The 15,285-nt window shown below is 37.3% G+C and overlaps 3 protein-coding genes across 4 annotated transcripts; 1 reads left to right on the forward strand and 2 right to left on the reverse strand.

Annotated features, from left to right (window-relative positions):
• Nucleotides 1–788: 788 nt before the first annotated feature.
• Nucleotides 789–4,789, forward strand: LOC117993671 (uncharacterized). 2 transcript variants are annotated; one of them, XM_034981472.2, is made up of 2 exons: nucleotides 789–1,223; nucleotides 3,760–4,789. In XM_034981472.2, the coding sequence occupies exons 1-2, from the start codon at nucleotides 940–942 to the stop codon at nucleotides 4,676–4,678; spliced, it is 1,203 nt and encodes a 400-aa protein (XP_034837363.1). In that variant the 5' UTR covers nucleotides 789–939; the 3' UTR covers nucleotides 4,679–4,789. The 2 variants fall into 2 exon arrangements, 1 of the variants encoding a protein (XP_034837363.1); XR_004675242.2 differs by having other exon boundaries at nucleotides 1,118–1,223; nucleotides 3,159–3,843.
• LOC117993673 (myb-like protein X) lies at nucleotides 1,810–5,412 on the reverse strand. The gene is made up of 2 exons (XM_034981475.2): nucleotides 4,793–5,412; nucleotides 1,810–2,640 (listed from the first exon to the last, which is right to left on the reverse strand). The coding sequence occupies exons 1-2, from the start codon at nucleotides 4,965–4,967 to the stop codon at nucleotides 1,862–1,864; spliced, it is 954 nt and encodes a 317-aa protein (XP_034837366.1). The 5' UTR covers nucleotides 4,968–5,412; the 3' UTR covers nucleotides 1,810–1,861.
• A 2,343-nt stretch (nucleotides 5,413–7,755) lies between these two features.
• On the reverse strand, nucleotides 7,756–15,231 carry MetRS-m (Methionyl-tRNA synthetase, mitochondrial). The gene is made up of 10 exons (XM_034981471.2): nucleotides 14,876–15,231; nucleotides 14,667–14,765; nucleotides 13,858–14,039; nucleotides 13,125–13,244; nucleotides 12,878–12,986; nucleotides 12,232–12,350; nucleotides 11,575–11,723; nucleotides 10,937–11,139; nucleotides 9,809–10,003; nucleotides 7,756–9,289 (listed from the first exon to the last, which is right to left on the reverse strand). Exons 1-10 carry the CDS (start codon nucleotides 14,964–14,966, stop codon nucleotides 8,883–8,885), a joined length of 1,674 nt encoding a protein of 557 aa, XP_034837362.1. The 5' UTR covers nucleotides 14,967–15,231; the 3' UTR covers nucleotides 7,756–8,882.
• Nucleotides 15,232–15,285: the final 54 nt, after the last annotated feature.

The following is a 15,285-nucleotide window of genomic DNA, read 5'->3' on the forward strand; positions in this document are numbered from 1 at the left end:
TTCGGTTTTGACAGCCTATCATTTTAGTCCTACTGTATGATTGCGAAACTGTGTAAATAGATAGCGCCGTAGACGGAAGGATGTCGCAGTGATTTTGAGTTCCTAGGTAATGTTCCGAGCGCTCAATCTTTGTTATAGTATTAGTCGTTATGGCCTCATGTTTACAGAGAGTATTTGCCGTACAAAATGAGATCTCACTCGCCATTTTTAACTCTATGTGATAACTGTCATGTCAAAAGTACAATTCACCCAACCATTCTTAAGCGAGGTTTAGATTAGCAACAAAACTTGCAGAAGTTGACTACCGCAAGTCACAAATGTATGTACATGTACAAAATTGCTCGTAGTGTAAACAATTCTGCAAGTACCTACTTGCGGAATAACTTGCAAGAAGTTCTTGCCAGTCTAAGCCTTGCTTTAAGCTTTAAACGTGTCTGTCCAATTCCACACGTCATTGGCGAAGTAAATTGCGCCCGTCTGGTGCAGCCGCACGCCATAAAGCAAAATTGAATTGAATTAAAATAAGGACTAAAATTTGGAAAAAAAATTTAATGGTAGGATCCTGAAACGGAGGTTGCTCACCTCCTTCGTGTTTTCCTCAAGCTACGCGACATTGGCGAAGTAAATTGTGCCGTGATGGCACAACCAAAAGTCACTAAGCAAGAAACAAGGACTAAAATCGTACTTTTGACGTGACAGTTGACACATGAAGTTAAAATGGAGAGTGAGATCTCATTTTATACGCATTATATCTGCGTCTGTACAATTTCAATGCAATACTATTTTTGTTAAATGGCCTGTAAGGGCGCTTTTAGTGTCACGCGGATTTGCTCACGCACGCGGGATTGGACCGCATGCGTAAAATTTCACGCTGCGGATCATACGCAGCATGAGTTTCAGTTTTCTACGGGCTGCGTAACGGTATAGACGTGTTCAAAAATGATCAATGTCAGAAGAATATGTGTCGCTTACATACTTTACAAACGACGAAACAAGAAGACAAGAGTACATGTTGATCCCTTTCTTGAAAATAGGCTTCTTGCTGGGGCGTTTGTTACACGCTTTGGAAAACTACAAAATAATGAACGTAAATTTAAAAATTACTTTCGAATGTCCATTCGTTCTTTTGATGAACTGTTGTGTAAAATTGAGAATAAGCTACAAAAAAGCAGTTTACGAAGGATTACAATACAACCGATTGAGAGGCTCGCTATTACATTAAGGTAAGTTTTAAATTTTAAATATTTAATTTCCTGCTATGATTTAGTGGAAAGGGATTTGAACAGGTAGGATAAACGTTTTTTGACTTCAAATTACTGTCATGTGTAAATTTACATGTGCAAAAAAAAATTTGTCATGTACTCTGAAATTTCATTGTTCATAATTTCATTCAATTTCATGTTGAAATTTCATTAAATAAGATTATTTCACTCATAAAATGTCGCCATTAAAGTGGAATCATTCCTACCTTTCATCACACGCTACTTATTATAATATAGATAAAAGTTATAGGTTTGTACATGACAGTAATTTAAAGTCAAAAAAAGTCCTTAATTGGTTTGGGATTGGTACGTTCAACCTACATACACAATCCTTTTTTTTATCTGATAAAGTACACATGGCCACAGATCAAGTTACCCAAAACCAGCATAAATGGAACTCGCGCCTTGCGTATTATCATACTTAGGTAACCCGTCGGAGTCCCGCTTATACTGGATTTGAGTAACTTGATCTGTGCCGTGTGTACAACCGCACTCATATGACTAAACAAACAATTAGAGAGAAACTGGAGAAAAAAAGTTAATCGTACTCATTTTAATAAAAAGAGTTTTATTCATAAATTAAAAAATCAAATTTTACATCATTCATTTCTTTGTAAATTTGTATCCTGAGCGTTGACATTACTTTCGCCTGTAGATGATGTTGTTGCTGGGGTATAAATTACGTCATAAGACGTGATATTAAACAGGCCGCTTTCAGTCGAAATAAGAGTTTCATTGTCATTCACTGCAGCAGAACTAATAGCATTGTCGTTAAGACTCGAAGTATCCTGGATTATACTATTGGTTTGGTAATCTTGATTTATCGGTGACAAACTGTCAAGCTCAGTAAAAGCACTAGAACTTGTTGTAGGTATGGGACTGTAGTATGCAGGTTGTGTTTGACTTTCCATTTCCATAACTATATTTAACACTTTTGTTCTGAACATTAGTTTTTGATATCTAGTGAATCTTTTTAATGAAGGCTGCAGAGACTGAAAGAAAGCCAAATCCTCACTTTCTAGCTCCTGTTGATTAGACTTTAAGCATTCTAATAACTGTGCCTCAAATTCAGATGGTGCTTGCTTTTTAGATTTTACTTGTTTTTGTTTTGATGTTGGGTGAGAACTTTCTTGACGTGAAGTATCTGGTTGCGTGGACTCATTAGGTGTTTCTAAATTACTTTGTTCAGACATTTCTTCACAGAGTGACTCTTCTCCAGCAGTTTCCGTTGTACTGTCTAAGAAAGTCAAAATGTCATAGTAAGAATATTTCTTCTTCTTCTTCTTACTCTCAGAGCCGGATGGCTGATTTTTTTCAGATATCTTGTCTTTCTGGTAAGTGTCCCTTGCTGTTCGCCAGCGTTGTTGTATTTTCTTGTCTGAAATGACAAAATATAATAAGTAAGTGGCAAAAGTACACACAGTTTCAGATCAAGTTACCCAAAACCAGTACCAATAAACGGAACTTGCTAGGGCCTCGCCGGGCGCCGAGTCGTCTACGATAATAAACAACGCATGAGTCCTGTTTATACTGGTTTTGGGAAGCTTGATCTGTGGCCGTGTGTACAAATCTGATATTAGTTGGAAATTTAACTGCATTCGATTAAAGGCCCTCCTTAATTCACACATGTTGTCAACTTTACACTGTCTCATGAAGCATTAGATAAATCAAGCAATATATATATATATACCTATACAGAGTGGAAAAATAAGGCCGCAGTTGAAGGAAAAGTACCCTTAGGCGCAACGCAAACGGCGGGCCGGCGCAGGCCGGTCAATTTCGCCGCGAACGATAGCGCAAAGTGAATCTTATACTAGACGCAGACGGCGCGGCCGGGGCGGCGCGGCGCAGACATCGACGAAATAATTCATTTTTTACAAAAATAATTAGTTACAGTAAAATTTGCCATCATCAAAATTAAGGTGAAAACTTCCGGAAGTCACTAGCGCTGTAAGTTTTTAATTTGTTTTAACAAAAATTTGCTTTATTTGCATCTGTCAACCTTCATGAAGGAGGACATCTTGTAATGTAAATATTGCCTGAAATAAACGATATTTCATTATATTATATTATATATATTTATTAGATTCCTTTCATTTGCCGGAAATTTTACCATAGGGGTTAATTTATACAGAGAAGATTTCTTATAAAATATTTACAGCATAGTTATGTGTCTCAAATCTGCTAAAAGTGGCCACTTTTAGCAGATATGAGATACATAACTATACTTCGAACTTTTCATATGAAATCATAACTGCATAAATACCCCCCTATGATAAAATTTTCGGCAAATCATAGAAATCTAACGTAGCTATAGTACTGTAGTTAAAACGAATTAAAAACTTCTAGCGCTAGCTACTTCCGTGCCCTTTCACCTTAAGGGTATTTATTTTTCTTCTGAAGTAAAATTCGAGCGGTGCATGCTGTCTTATGTCTGATGTCAGCATTATTAATATATTATGTTATCATATTATTAATATATTGTTTTTGTTTTCAGATATTTGGCAACTGGTAATACATTCACTGATCTACACTATTCCTATGTGATTGGAATTGCAACAATTAGCGAAATAGTAAGACAAGTTTGTTACATAATATGGATTGAACTAAAGTCTGAATGTATTCCACAGCTTAATGGGATCAAATGGAAAGAAATCGCAGAGGGATTTCTCACATATACAAATTTTCCTAATTGCTTGGGTGCAATTGATGGAAAACATATAAGAGTGATTCGGCCGCCGCACAGTGGATCACTATATTTTAATTATAAGAAATATTATTCTGTAGTGCTCCTCGCAATGTGTGATGCTGATTATAATTTTACATATATTAATGTCGGTACCAGTGGAAGCAACGCCGATTCAACCATCTTTAGAAGGAGTCAATTGTATACGAAACTGGAAAGTAACACGTTGGGTATCCCTGACCCGCAAGAGTTGCCTATTATTTGCCCCGAAGTAGCTTATCCATCTAGTGTAAGAGCAAAGTTGCCGTTCGTGATAGTGGGAGACGAGGCATTTGGTTTATCATCACATGTGATGCGGCCTTATGCTCGTGATAATTTACCTTACAAAAAGAAAATATTTAATTACCGTCTGTCCAGAGCTAGAAGGTACATAGAATGCACTTTTGGAATTATGTCAAATAAATTTAGAATATTTCACAGATCCATGAATGTCAAGTTAGATCTAGCACAATTAATAGTCAAGACGGCATGTGTACTTCACAATTTCATAAGGAAACGGGATGGCTACAAGGTCAGCCATACATTTGTCACAAATGGTTTTACGGGACCACTACCCAGGCAGCAGACTGAAAGTAGTAATACGTCGGCAAGTAATATCAGAGATATATTTGCAGATTACTTTATCAATGAAGGAAAAGTCTCCTGGCAACACCGATATATAATTAATTAACTAAACTCAAAAGGTTTTAGAAGGTTTTTGATGTTATTTGTGAATTAAATAATTATGCTTATATTAATAAAGTAATGATGCTTGTATAAATAAAATAATGAACCAAACACATACCCGCCTCTTTTCTTTCCTCTTCGCTCAAATTTTCGTAGTTAGGTGCCAATTCCTTCAAAATATCTCTCCATGCAGCCTCCCTCGCGTCCCTGTTTTTGTATAATTCATTGCGTTTATCCCACAAAACGGGCCGCAGATGAACTTCAATGATTACTCGTTCTGTATCGATTTTCATTTCGGTAGTACAATACGGCGCGTGCGCCCCGCTCGACTCTAAAATGGGCACTGAAGTTGTAGGCAGCGCTTACGCATGCGGATACCCCGCACCGGGGTGACGCCCCGCACAGCGCCCCGCGTCCCGCGTGCGTTTATCACGCTTTACAATAGATACCTATATGAAATTGTTCTTTGCGGATGCTACGCATGCGGTCCAATCCCGCGTGCGTGAGCAAATCCGCGTGACACTAAAAGCGCCCTAAACATGAAACCTTAACAATTTTAGACGGAGACAACAATTTGAGCATTGCTATCTCTGTCTTAAAACTCGTCAACTTTTCGCACAAACAATTGCAATTTTAGTGTTAAACAAAGTCAATTCATATCGAGAACTGTTTTTTTAATATCGAGCATTTGAAGGATTAGTATGAGTTTTAAAATCGTTACTCGATGGCGTCTAAAGTATTAGTAAGTACGTGACAAACTGTTCAACGCCTCCAGTGTTTGTTTACGCGGGGAACTAACTTGACAGATTCAAAAGTATCCTATCCTTTTCCGCACAGTATATTGTGATAAGTATAGCGTTATTTTGAATCTATAAATTTAGTTTAGAGTATGTTAAGGTACATCCAAATTAGCACGGTTATAAAGATATTAAAATATATTTTGAGAGTAAAAATTTTGAAACTCATAGTAGTTCTACTGATATATACCTACATTATTTTAAGAGTCGGAAATTGAGAGCGTTTTTTGTATAGATGTATTGTATAATATTAATTTAAAGGTGAATTTGATGTAAGTGGATTCTAAAAGCCTGGAAATGGTCCGTGCCACAGGCAACGCTGTAGGCTGAAATACTATTGGTTAAATAATAATATTATTATGTAAAAATAATTAAAGAGTATTATTTTTCAACCAATCTTTATTACCTATTCGGGTAATTCTAATGTTTTATAAATAACCAATAATAGAAATATGTTGTTTTTACACATCCGAAAGATTTAAAAATCGAAAAAAAAAACATTAATTAAACTTTTTAACACTCACGGACTTAGCACAAAAAATTTATGTGGTTTAAATTGTCGTTAAACACATGCGTTGTTTAGGGTAACCGAGTGTAACAACTGTTTAAACAGTCTAAATTTTTTGTGGTAAAACAGACCTGACAGCTTAGGAAGCTTAAAAAATCTAAAATACTTTTTTTTTTCAAGCAGAGTAGTTAAAAGTATATTGTATAAAGTTCCACAAATCAAATTACACTTTATTCTTGAATCATAACCTGAATCATACTCACGGATGCATTTCGACTAAAGCCCTGAGGCTCTAGTATAACTTTTCAAGTTAAAACGTGATAGCTAAGTAAATCTGCATTCTGCCAAAGTATAGAGCTGTCAAATTACGTTTCCCGGTCCATACTAAATAACAGATTCAATGAAACTCGATTAACAGTTCTAAATCTAATGCTATTATTTTACGCACGAAAGGGATACGGGGATGTCATTATATTTAGACAGTTAGGCATATAGTTTAGAGATGGTATAGGTACAACAAAATTAGCCACACTTTTGAAAAATTACATTAGAGCTTCGGGCTTACTTGTATTGTAATTTGTAATGATAAATTATTGTATCGAGATATTATTTTGTATTTTATATTTATATACTGTACTTGGTAAGGACTTCTCAAGGTAAAGATTTGGAAAAACGTGTGGTGTTTATTCATAATTAATATAATTTTTTTTCAGGATTTTTACACAGGGTTTATTTTAAATACAAACATTTTTAAATATGCTTATATAGGTATACCGTTTCGTTGAGTCTCTCATGAGGTAAGGTGTGGGTTGCGGAAGGGTGACAGTTGTCTTAAAAATCAAGAAATTCAATATCGCTGTCCCTCTCCTGCAGTACCCTACTTCATGAGCCATCTCAGTCAAGCAGTGAAAAAGACGTATAAAAAATTAAAAAACCGTCGGAATCTTACTAGATTATAAAATGAAATCCTAAAGCTATCTATTACAAAGATAATTACTACTAAAAACCATTAAGCAAAATAATAAGTACAAAAGTAAATTTTTGTATGTGACTTGTATGAATAAACACCAACACCGCAGGCTGTAGGATAGTGTTAGTATAAACTTAGCTTTCTTGGTACTGTTAGTCGTTATTGCAGTATTTTGATGCAAATATTAATTATTATTTAATAAGCGTATTCATAAATAAATTGACTCCGATATAGTATGCCTTGTTTGATTTTTGTCCTATACTTACCCAATCCTACGGTTTTTACAAAAACAAAAACATTGGGAAATCATTCATAAAACTCCAGAGTTCAACAAAAAGGGATTTTCTTTAAAAAATTGAAACACCAAAACGTCAAAGTAAAATACCTCGACCTAAACATAATATCAGTACTAGCTATTTTCACTTATGAATTGCTCTTAGGACTCCCCTTTAGATGAATGGGCGATAACAAGGTCGTTTAGGTTCATTTTACTTTGACGTCTAGTGTTTCGATTCTCGAAATCAACGTTGGTTGTCAAGATGTTCAAACCCATACTAACCCTTCAGTCGACTTAAAACAAAAAATTGGTCAAGTGTGAGTTGGACTCGTCGAACGGTTTCGTACCATCGTACAATAAATTCTAATTTTCATGGCGGCAAATTTGAATTTTTTATTATTTACAGACAGACTCACGGGCAGACTGAGGCTTAGTAATAGGGTTCCCTTTGGCACCATTTGGGTAAGGAGTCCTAAAAAACGTAAATCAAATGAGGCAAAAGGGTCAGTAGGTAAATAAAAAGATAATATAAAATTAAACGCATTTATTCAACAATATTCATATTATGTAATTATGTAAAGGAAATCAGTCTGAAAAACTAACTACTTACTGAGAAATGCACCTTTTAAAGTTGCATTTAAGATTCATTTACAAGTTACAACTTTTTAACAGAATTGTTGTTAACACAATAATAAGGGTGCGATCTATAGAGCGCACTCTGACTTAGCTTAGACTTAGACAGCGCTATATCTCTCACATAAATCGTCTCAAGTTAACTCAATCTTAAGTCTGACCAAAGTAACATGTAAGTAATATGTAAAGTACCGTCTTTTTTAAATTTATTTGTACCAAAAATTAAAGTAAAAGTGGACAGGGAAGCACTTATCTCTATAAGAGATCTCTATCATATTATATTTCCGAGTATCGAAGTGTTTAACACAATTTTCTAAAAAGTCGTAAGTTTATTTACATTTTTTTACAACTTCTAAGTAATTTTTTTATAGTTTTAAGTTTCACTTTTTTTAGGGTTCCCTACCTCAAAAGGAAAACGGAACCCTTATAGGATCACTTTGTTGTCTCTGTCGGACTGTCTGTCAACTTCCCGTTGACCTAGACTCATGAAATTTGGCAGGTAGGTAGGTCTATAGCAGACATTAGGGGAAAAATCTGAAACCGTGAATTTGTGGTTATATCACATAAAAAAATTTAATTGTGGTCATGAACTAAAAATTTGTATTTTCAATTTTCGAAGCAAGATAACTATATCAAGTGGGGTATCATATGAAAGGGCTTTACTTGTACATTCTAAAACAGATTTTTATTTATTTTTATGCATCATAGTTTTGAATTTATCGTGCAAAATGTTGAAAAAATAAGACTGTAGTACGGAATCCTCGTTGCGCGAACCGGTTTTTTTTAATTTATTGACCAGCGCTTGGCTGCAATCAGACCTGGTAGCAAGTAATGATGCAGCCTAAGATGAAGCGCGCTTGCTTAGAAGATGCCGATTCACTCTAGACTTTAAGATCTTTCTGTCCGCCAATCCGCACTTGGCTAGCATGGTAGACTATGACCAAGACCCGTGCTCTGTAGTGAGCCGGTGCTGGATTATCATCATGATGATGATTCTGTCTGTAGTCCACATTGAATTTTTTTCTATCCACTAGCGGTTTTCTTTTGCATTTTCTTTTTGTCCGCGTATATCCTTTGGAAAAGTACGAATTTCCCACTTTGAATGTTTTTCGTTTCGAAAATGGCGCCTTCGACTCTCCAAGATGGCTTCTCACAGTGTTGCCAGTATCTCGAATCTTTCGGTATCTGTAATTTGTCTAGCAACCTATTCGTCATACTGGGTATTATCGGCTGTAGGATGATTGAGCAAATTCTTAGAGTTTCTAAGGTGATGTGGAGGATAATGTCTAACTCTTTCTGGCACTCTGACTTCTTCTTAAGATCCCATGGTTTCATGGTTTCGAAGAACAGGTTGGTTAGGTGTAGCACGTGTATGACTGAGTCTACCACTTTGTAGAATTGGTAGTTAGTGTAGTGTTGGTGGCAAATGTCTGGAAAATAACGAAATACTTGAATTAAAACAAAACACTTTAATTAAATAACGATATACTTTGGGCATTGGGGTCCAGGGGATGTCCGACAAAAGCTTCTACGTTTTTTTCGGTTCAAGTCATTTTCACTGAACTAGATTAGACCAGAATTAGCAGGTCTGGTCTAGTCACTAAGTTGCCAACTCACTCGGCAGTCACTGTTTCAATTCGCCAGGCAGTGACTGTGTCAACTCACCAGGTAGCCACTATGTGTCAACTCACGAGGCAGTCACTATGTGTTAACTCACCAGGTAGTCCCTATATGTTAACTCACCAGGTAACCACTATGTGTCAACACACCAGGCAGTCAATATGTCAACTCACCAAGTGGTGACTTTGCGTCAATTCACCAGGCAGTCACTATGCGTTAACTCACCAGGTAGTCATTATGTGTTAACTCACCAGGTAACCACTATGTGTTAATTCACCAGGCGGTCACCATGTGTCATTTCACCAGGCAGCCGCTATGTGTCAACTCACCAGGCAGTCTGTCGAGCCGGTCCACCAAGTCAGCCGTGACGTGTTTGCTCATGCACTTGGTCAGCTCGTGCGTGTGCAGCGCCGGGAACTCCCCGCGCGGGTTGAGCGCGGCGCCGGTGGCGCGCGACGCGAGGTTGCCCAGTGTGTCTGCTAGCTCGGAGTTTGCTATGTTGATCAGCTTTGTTTCACTGTAATCTATAAATAAATACATAATATACGTATTACTATCCGTGTGCCGTGTACCGTGGAAGTTCCTATAAGAGACCTAGACTAGACGATGCAGTTATGTCAATTGCATTCCAATTGCAGTTAGACTTAGTTAGTTCAGTAACTTCTACATTGGGGCCAATTCTCCTGTACACAATTTCTAAACCTAAACTAAATTAATAGGTTTAAATCTAGTGCTATCCTTTTCTGCAAGCAACATTATGAAAGGGATAGCAATAGATTTAGACATAATCATTTTAGTTTAGTTTAGAGATTGTGTACAACGGAATTAGCCACAATGTATACTAGATGGCACTGCGCGGAGCTAAATCACGCTAACGAGGTATTTAGCTCCGCTCTTGTTGGGACTTTGTCCTTTGAGAAGTAAATGACTGGCTGCAGGATCCATTAAGAGCAAAACTGCATTCGCCTTTTTTTGGAAGTGTATCGCTAAAATCTTCTAAAACAGCCAGAAACCACGTTGCCCAGGGACTTGGACATCTTGGTGCCATCCACTGTCCAGTGAGAGTGTGACACACGATTCTTCGAGGCGGTTGCCATTTGGCGGCGATTAGTAAAACTAGCCAATGGACGCCGTGGCATCTTTGTCTAAACTTGTCTAAGTAAGTAAGTTGTGGTAAGTAGTACCAAACTAACGCTGCACTACAACCTATTAACTTCTGCGTTGTAAACTGGATGGCGCTGCGCGAAACTCAATCACGCTGACGAAGTATTTACGCTCAGTTTTTTTTGCAACTGACTTTATTACATAATATCATCTTCTGGGCAATTAACGGCTGACTGCAGAATGCATTAAGGCCGAATAAGACCTCGTCTGTACCGGGTAGTATGTTAATAAAATCTTCTAAAACGCCCAGATACCCAAAAACCCGTGGAGGGCGAACCATCAAACATACTCACTAGCGTCATCAGCCATAGTAGCCTCCCTCAGCAGCATGTACCGCAGGGCGGAGGCAGCGGACACGGCGCCCGGCGACACCACGTTGCCCAGAGACTTGGACATCTTGGTGCCGTCCACCGTCCAGTGAGAGTGGCACACGATTCTTCGCGGCGGGTGCCATTTGGCGGCCATCAGGAAAGCTGGCCAGTAGATGCCGTGGAATCTAGAATAATAATTTTTAATGGGAATAGATCAATGATTCGATTCTCTAACTTTTTAGAGTTGTGTGCAATTTAAATTCACTTCTTTAGCTTTCACGGTAAAGGAAACTCATATGCCCAAGTTTTCGATAAAGGTGTGTGAAGTCTGCCAATCCACACTTGGCTAGGATGGTGGTCTAAAGCCTATACCTTTCTCATTCTAAAAGAAGACCCGTGTTTAGTAGGCCAGCGATGGATTGAGATAAAAAGTTTACACTGTCAACATTTTTGACAAACAATTATTTTTTAAAGTTTATATACCAGCGCTTGGCTGCAATCAAACCTGCTGGCTAGTGATGATACAGTATAAGATGGAGCGCGGTTGCCTAGAAGATGTCTATTCACTCTTAATTTGGAGGTACTTATATTGAAAGTGAATGGGAATATAACAAACGTACTTGAGTATATCTTTGCCAACAACATGGACATCAGGCGGCCAAGCACGTCTCGTCTTCATCAGGTCATCATCAGGGTAGCCAGTTACCGTCAGATAGTTGACCAGAGCGTCCAGCCACACGTACACACTCTGCTCTTCGTCATCAGGCACCTGGTGAGAAGATGAAATAAAAATAGAGGCACCTGGTGAAAAAATGAAAAGGCATTTTAAGATTTTCTACCCCACATTGGTATCTTGTGACATTTGGCAATAAATTGACATGATGTCCGCGACATCATCTGCGTGGATTTAGATTTTGTCGTGTCTCTTTAATTTTTCGAGATAAAAAGTAGCCGTGTCTCCGTGATGCGAACATTTCTGTACCAAACATCGAAATCAATTAAATAAATGGGTCGTGAAAAGCTAGCAAACAGACAGACTGACACACTTTCGCATTTATGTAGACAACTTCATTATTAAATACTTAGAGATAATTATATCTCTTGGTTAAATGATGTCAAGCTGATGGGCTAATACCAATATAGAAATTATAGATTCCCAAAATTGCATCTGCCCGGGAATCGAAAGATCTCACACATAATATAAGATCTAAGCGCTCACCAGGCACCAAGGAGGCTATTAAAGCAAACTTTTCGAAGTTAAACTAAAAGATTCTTACTCTTATAGCCCAATGCACTCTCGAGGAAGGCCTGCTAACGGAAATATCAGGGAAGTAAGCGCTACTCGATAAGAATTCTTGTAGCTGCTTCTGAAACTTGTTTGGTTGGATCACACCATCTGTAGCAAATATAACGTCGACGTCAAAATTTTTTCATCACTTTTTCAACCTGATCATAAAATGATGATGATATTAACTGTCCCACTTGTTATTTAACTTTCTATTATATTTTGTCAGACACCTTTAAATTGTTTATTTATTACTAAACTACTGTATTTATTGTATTCAAGCAGATGTTATTTTGCGGAAATCCTGGATATACAATGAACCAAAAGCTTAATGTGCTATAATCCGCTTCATGGTTCGCGCTTTGATTCATTGTAAACTACTGTAGTTAATCATCACATCAGTCAGTCACTTATTCGACAGTAACTGTACTGTTCTTTATCAATTTACCTTTAAAGTATTTAGCAATTTTTTGTCATTTATCATCTGATAAGTTATAGTGTCGTCGGTCAGTCACTATTCCATCAGATATTTCTGGCGACTCATTCACTTTGCTTCATCAGACATTGTCATCGGATTTTCGTCTTTTCAATCAGTTTTGTCAAATATTTGTCTTCTTATTTTATAGTCAAATATTTACCTGTTTTAAGCCACTCTTGCAGATGTGTTTTGAAGGCGCTCAGTCTGAACATATAGTTAGTTTCTTCTGTCCATTCAACGCGATGACCAGATTCTATCGATACTTTAACCTAAAAATAATAGAACATTACAATCATCATCATTATCAACAGTAGACGTCCACTGCTGGACATAGGTCTCTCTCTCATCTATGTCCAGCAGTGGACGTCTATCGGTTGGTGATGATGATGATGATAATGATTAGTTACCTTCCCGTCTTCTGTAATTTCATCTCTAGTATGTGTTTCTGGTACAAATGCTTCATCATTAACACTGTACCATCCTGAGTATTTTGCCTTGTAGATATAGTCGTTTTTCACTAGCTTTCTCTGGAATAATAGAATATGACAATCATCAACATCAACTCTGCATGGGTCTCTTCGCAGAATGAAAAGGGTTTGCCCATAGCCCTCTGTGCTGGCTAAGTGCAGGTTGGCAAACTTCACATACCATTGACAACATAATAGAGAACTCTCAGGCATGCCGGTTTCCTCACGATGTATTTCTTCACTGTTAATAAAATGATATTTCATAGTTTAAAACGCACATAACTCTGAAAGTTAAAGGTGCATGCGGTGGCCAGATTGAATACTGCATGTCCTAACCAATATATATATATAATAAATAAATCCTAGGCATCAGCTAGTTTATAATATTAAGTATTAGATGATGCCCGTGACTTTGTCCGCGTGGAGTTAGGTTTTAAAAATGTGAACCGTGGGAACTCTTTGATTTTCCGGGACAAAAAGTCCTATGTCCTTCCCTGGGGTGTAAGCTAACTCTGTATCAAATTTCATCAAAATCGGTTAAACGGTTGGGCAGTGAAAAGCTAGCAGACAGACAGACAGACACATTTTCGCATTTATAATATTAGCGAGTATGGATGGATAGTAATAATGTTTTTAATGGACATCCGAAAAAGAGATAGTTTTGTGTTCATACCCAGAAATGTCGCACAGCTTTTTTATGTGTTTCCTCAGTAGTTCTGACATAGTCGGTGTGGTCCACCTCAAACTCCCTGAACAGATCTCTGTACTCCTGTGATATGTTGTTACAGTACTCCTGTAGAGGCAGGTTGGCTTTGGCTGCCGCTTGTTGTACCTTTGTACCATGTTCGTCGGTGCCTGTAAAAACAAACGCCTTGTACGACTTCTAATCTAAATCTAATCTAAATCAGCCTGTGCTGTCCCACGTCTGGGCAAAGGCCTCCCTCCGATCCTTCCACCATTTCCTATTTCGTGCCTCTTCAGGCCACGTAACTGTAAAGTTATCTAATTCATCACGCCAACGTCGCCTCGGCCGACCACTCTGGCGTTGATGATTCTGGGGCGTCCAAAAAGAAGCAGATTTTGCCCATAACTCATCTGGCATACGGCACAATACCTGTACGACTTTAAACAAAATTATTCAATTAAACTTTCAACAAGTATTTTTGAATATTCAGATGCATCTACCACCGGTTTTTTGACAATTAATGACTTGTGTGATTATACAGTATACTCTATCTACAGAGCAAAGTTAGTATAAGGCTCTCTCTGCTACATAATCTTCTTCTATACATATAAAAGGAAAAGCTAAGTGACTGACTGATCTATCAACGCCCAGCTCAAACTACTGGCAGGATTAGAAATTTGACATGCAGATAGCTAATGATATATAATTTTAAAAATTCAACCCCTAAGAGGATAAAATAGGGGTTATATATAGCATTAGCTAACCAACCAATCACAAAGGAAACAATAATCACATACCTGTGCTAAATATAACATTGCAGTCTGGATTTACCAGCTTCTCAAATCTCTGTATGGCATCTGCTACCACTGCCGAGTATAAGTGACCTAAGTGAGGAGCTGGAAATGTTAAATATACAATAATGTGAAAGTCTACGAGGCCTGCACTAACTATTCAGTACTTGCAATAGGTAGATTGGTTTATTCATAAAATATCATAATTGGTTTACCAGCATTCACGTAAAATATCGGTGTTGTGATGTAGAACGGCCTTTTTTGCACAACAGACGAAAGCAATCGCACGGACAAACGCATTTTCATTTATTCTACTCCAACCAAAAGTACTTAGAGTAGAGGTTATAAAATATGTTCCAAATTATGTGTGTATTTCATTTAATGTGGACACTTTTGGCACTCCTCAGTATGTTTTATTTATAGATTCCTCATGAATTATCTATTTTTAGCACAAAAATAACTTGACCTAATAGAAAAAGAGAAATTTTAAGATCGGAAAAATACCGGCCTAGAGTTTGAATAATTTAGCTTGTCAAAAAAGTCGATATCGATGTATCTATCAACGGTCAAGTAAACTATTTTATGTATTTTTTTTTTTTTTTTTTTTTTTTTTTAATACAATAAA

This window comes from Maniola hyperantus, chromosome 24 (genome assembly GCF_902806685.2).
Source record: "Maniola hyperantus chromosome 24, iAphHyp1.2, whole genome shotgun sequence".
Taxonomy (NCBI): Eukaryota; Metazoa; Arthropoda; class Insecta; order Lepidoptera; family Nymphalidae; genus Maniola; species Maniola hyperantus.

Excerpts from the sequence above, each read along its gene's own strand:
- MetRS-m (XM_034981471.2), bottom strand. The coding sequence starts at position 14,966 with ATGAAAATGCGTTTGTCCGTGCGATTGCTTTCGTCTGTTGTGCAAAAA. Across the intron at positions 14,040-14,666 it reads CAATGTTATATTTAGCACAG|GCACCGACGAACATGGTACA; the intron begins GTATGTGATTAT and ends TTGTTTTTACAG. Across the intron at positions 12,987-13,124 it reads AAATTACAGAAGACGGGAAG|GTTAAAGTATCGATAGAATC; the intron begins GTAACTAATCAT and ends TATTATTTTTAG.
- LOC117993671 (XM_034981472.2), top strand. The coding sequence starts at position 940 with ATGATCAATGTCAGAAGAATATGTGTCGCTTACATACTTTACAAACGA. Across the intron at positions 1,224-3,759 it reads AGGCTCGCTATTACATTAAG|ATATTTGGCAACTGGTAATA; the intron begins GTAAGTTTTAAA and ends TTTTGTTTTCAG.
- LOC117993673 (XM_034981475.2), bottom strand. The coding sequence starts at position 4,967 with ATGAAAATCGATACAGAACGAGTAATCATTGAAGTTCATCTGCGGCCC. Across the intron at positions 2,641-4,792 it reads AGAGGAAAGAAAAGAGGCGG|ACAAGAAAATACAACAACGC; the intron begins GTATGTGTTTGG and ends TTGTCATTTCAG.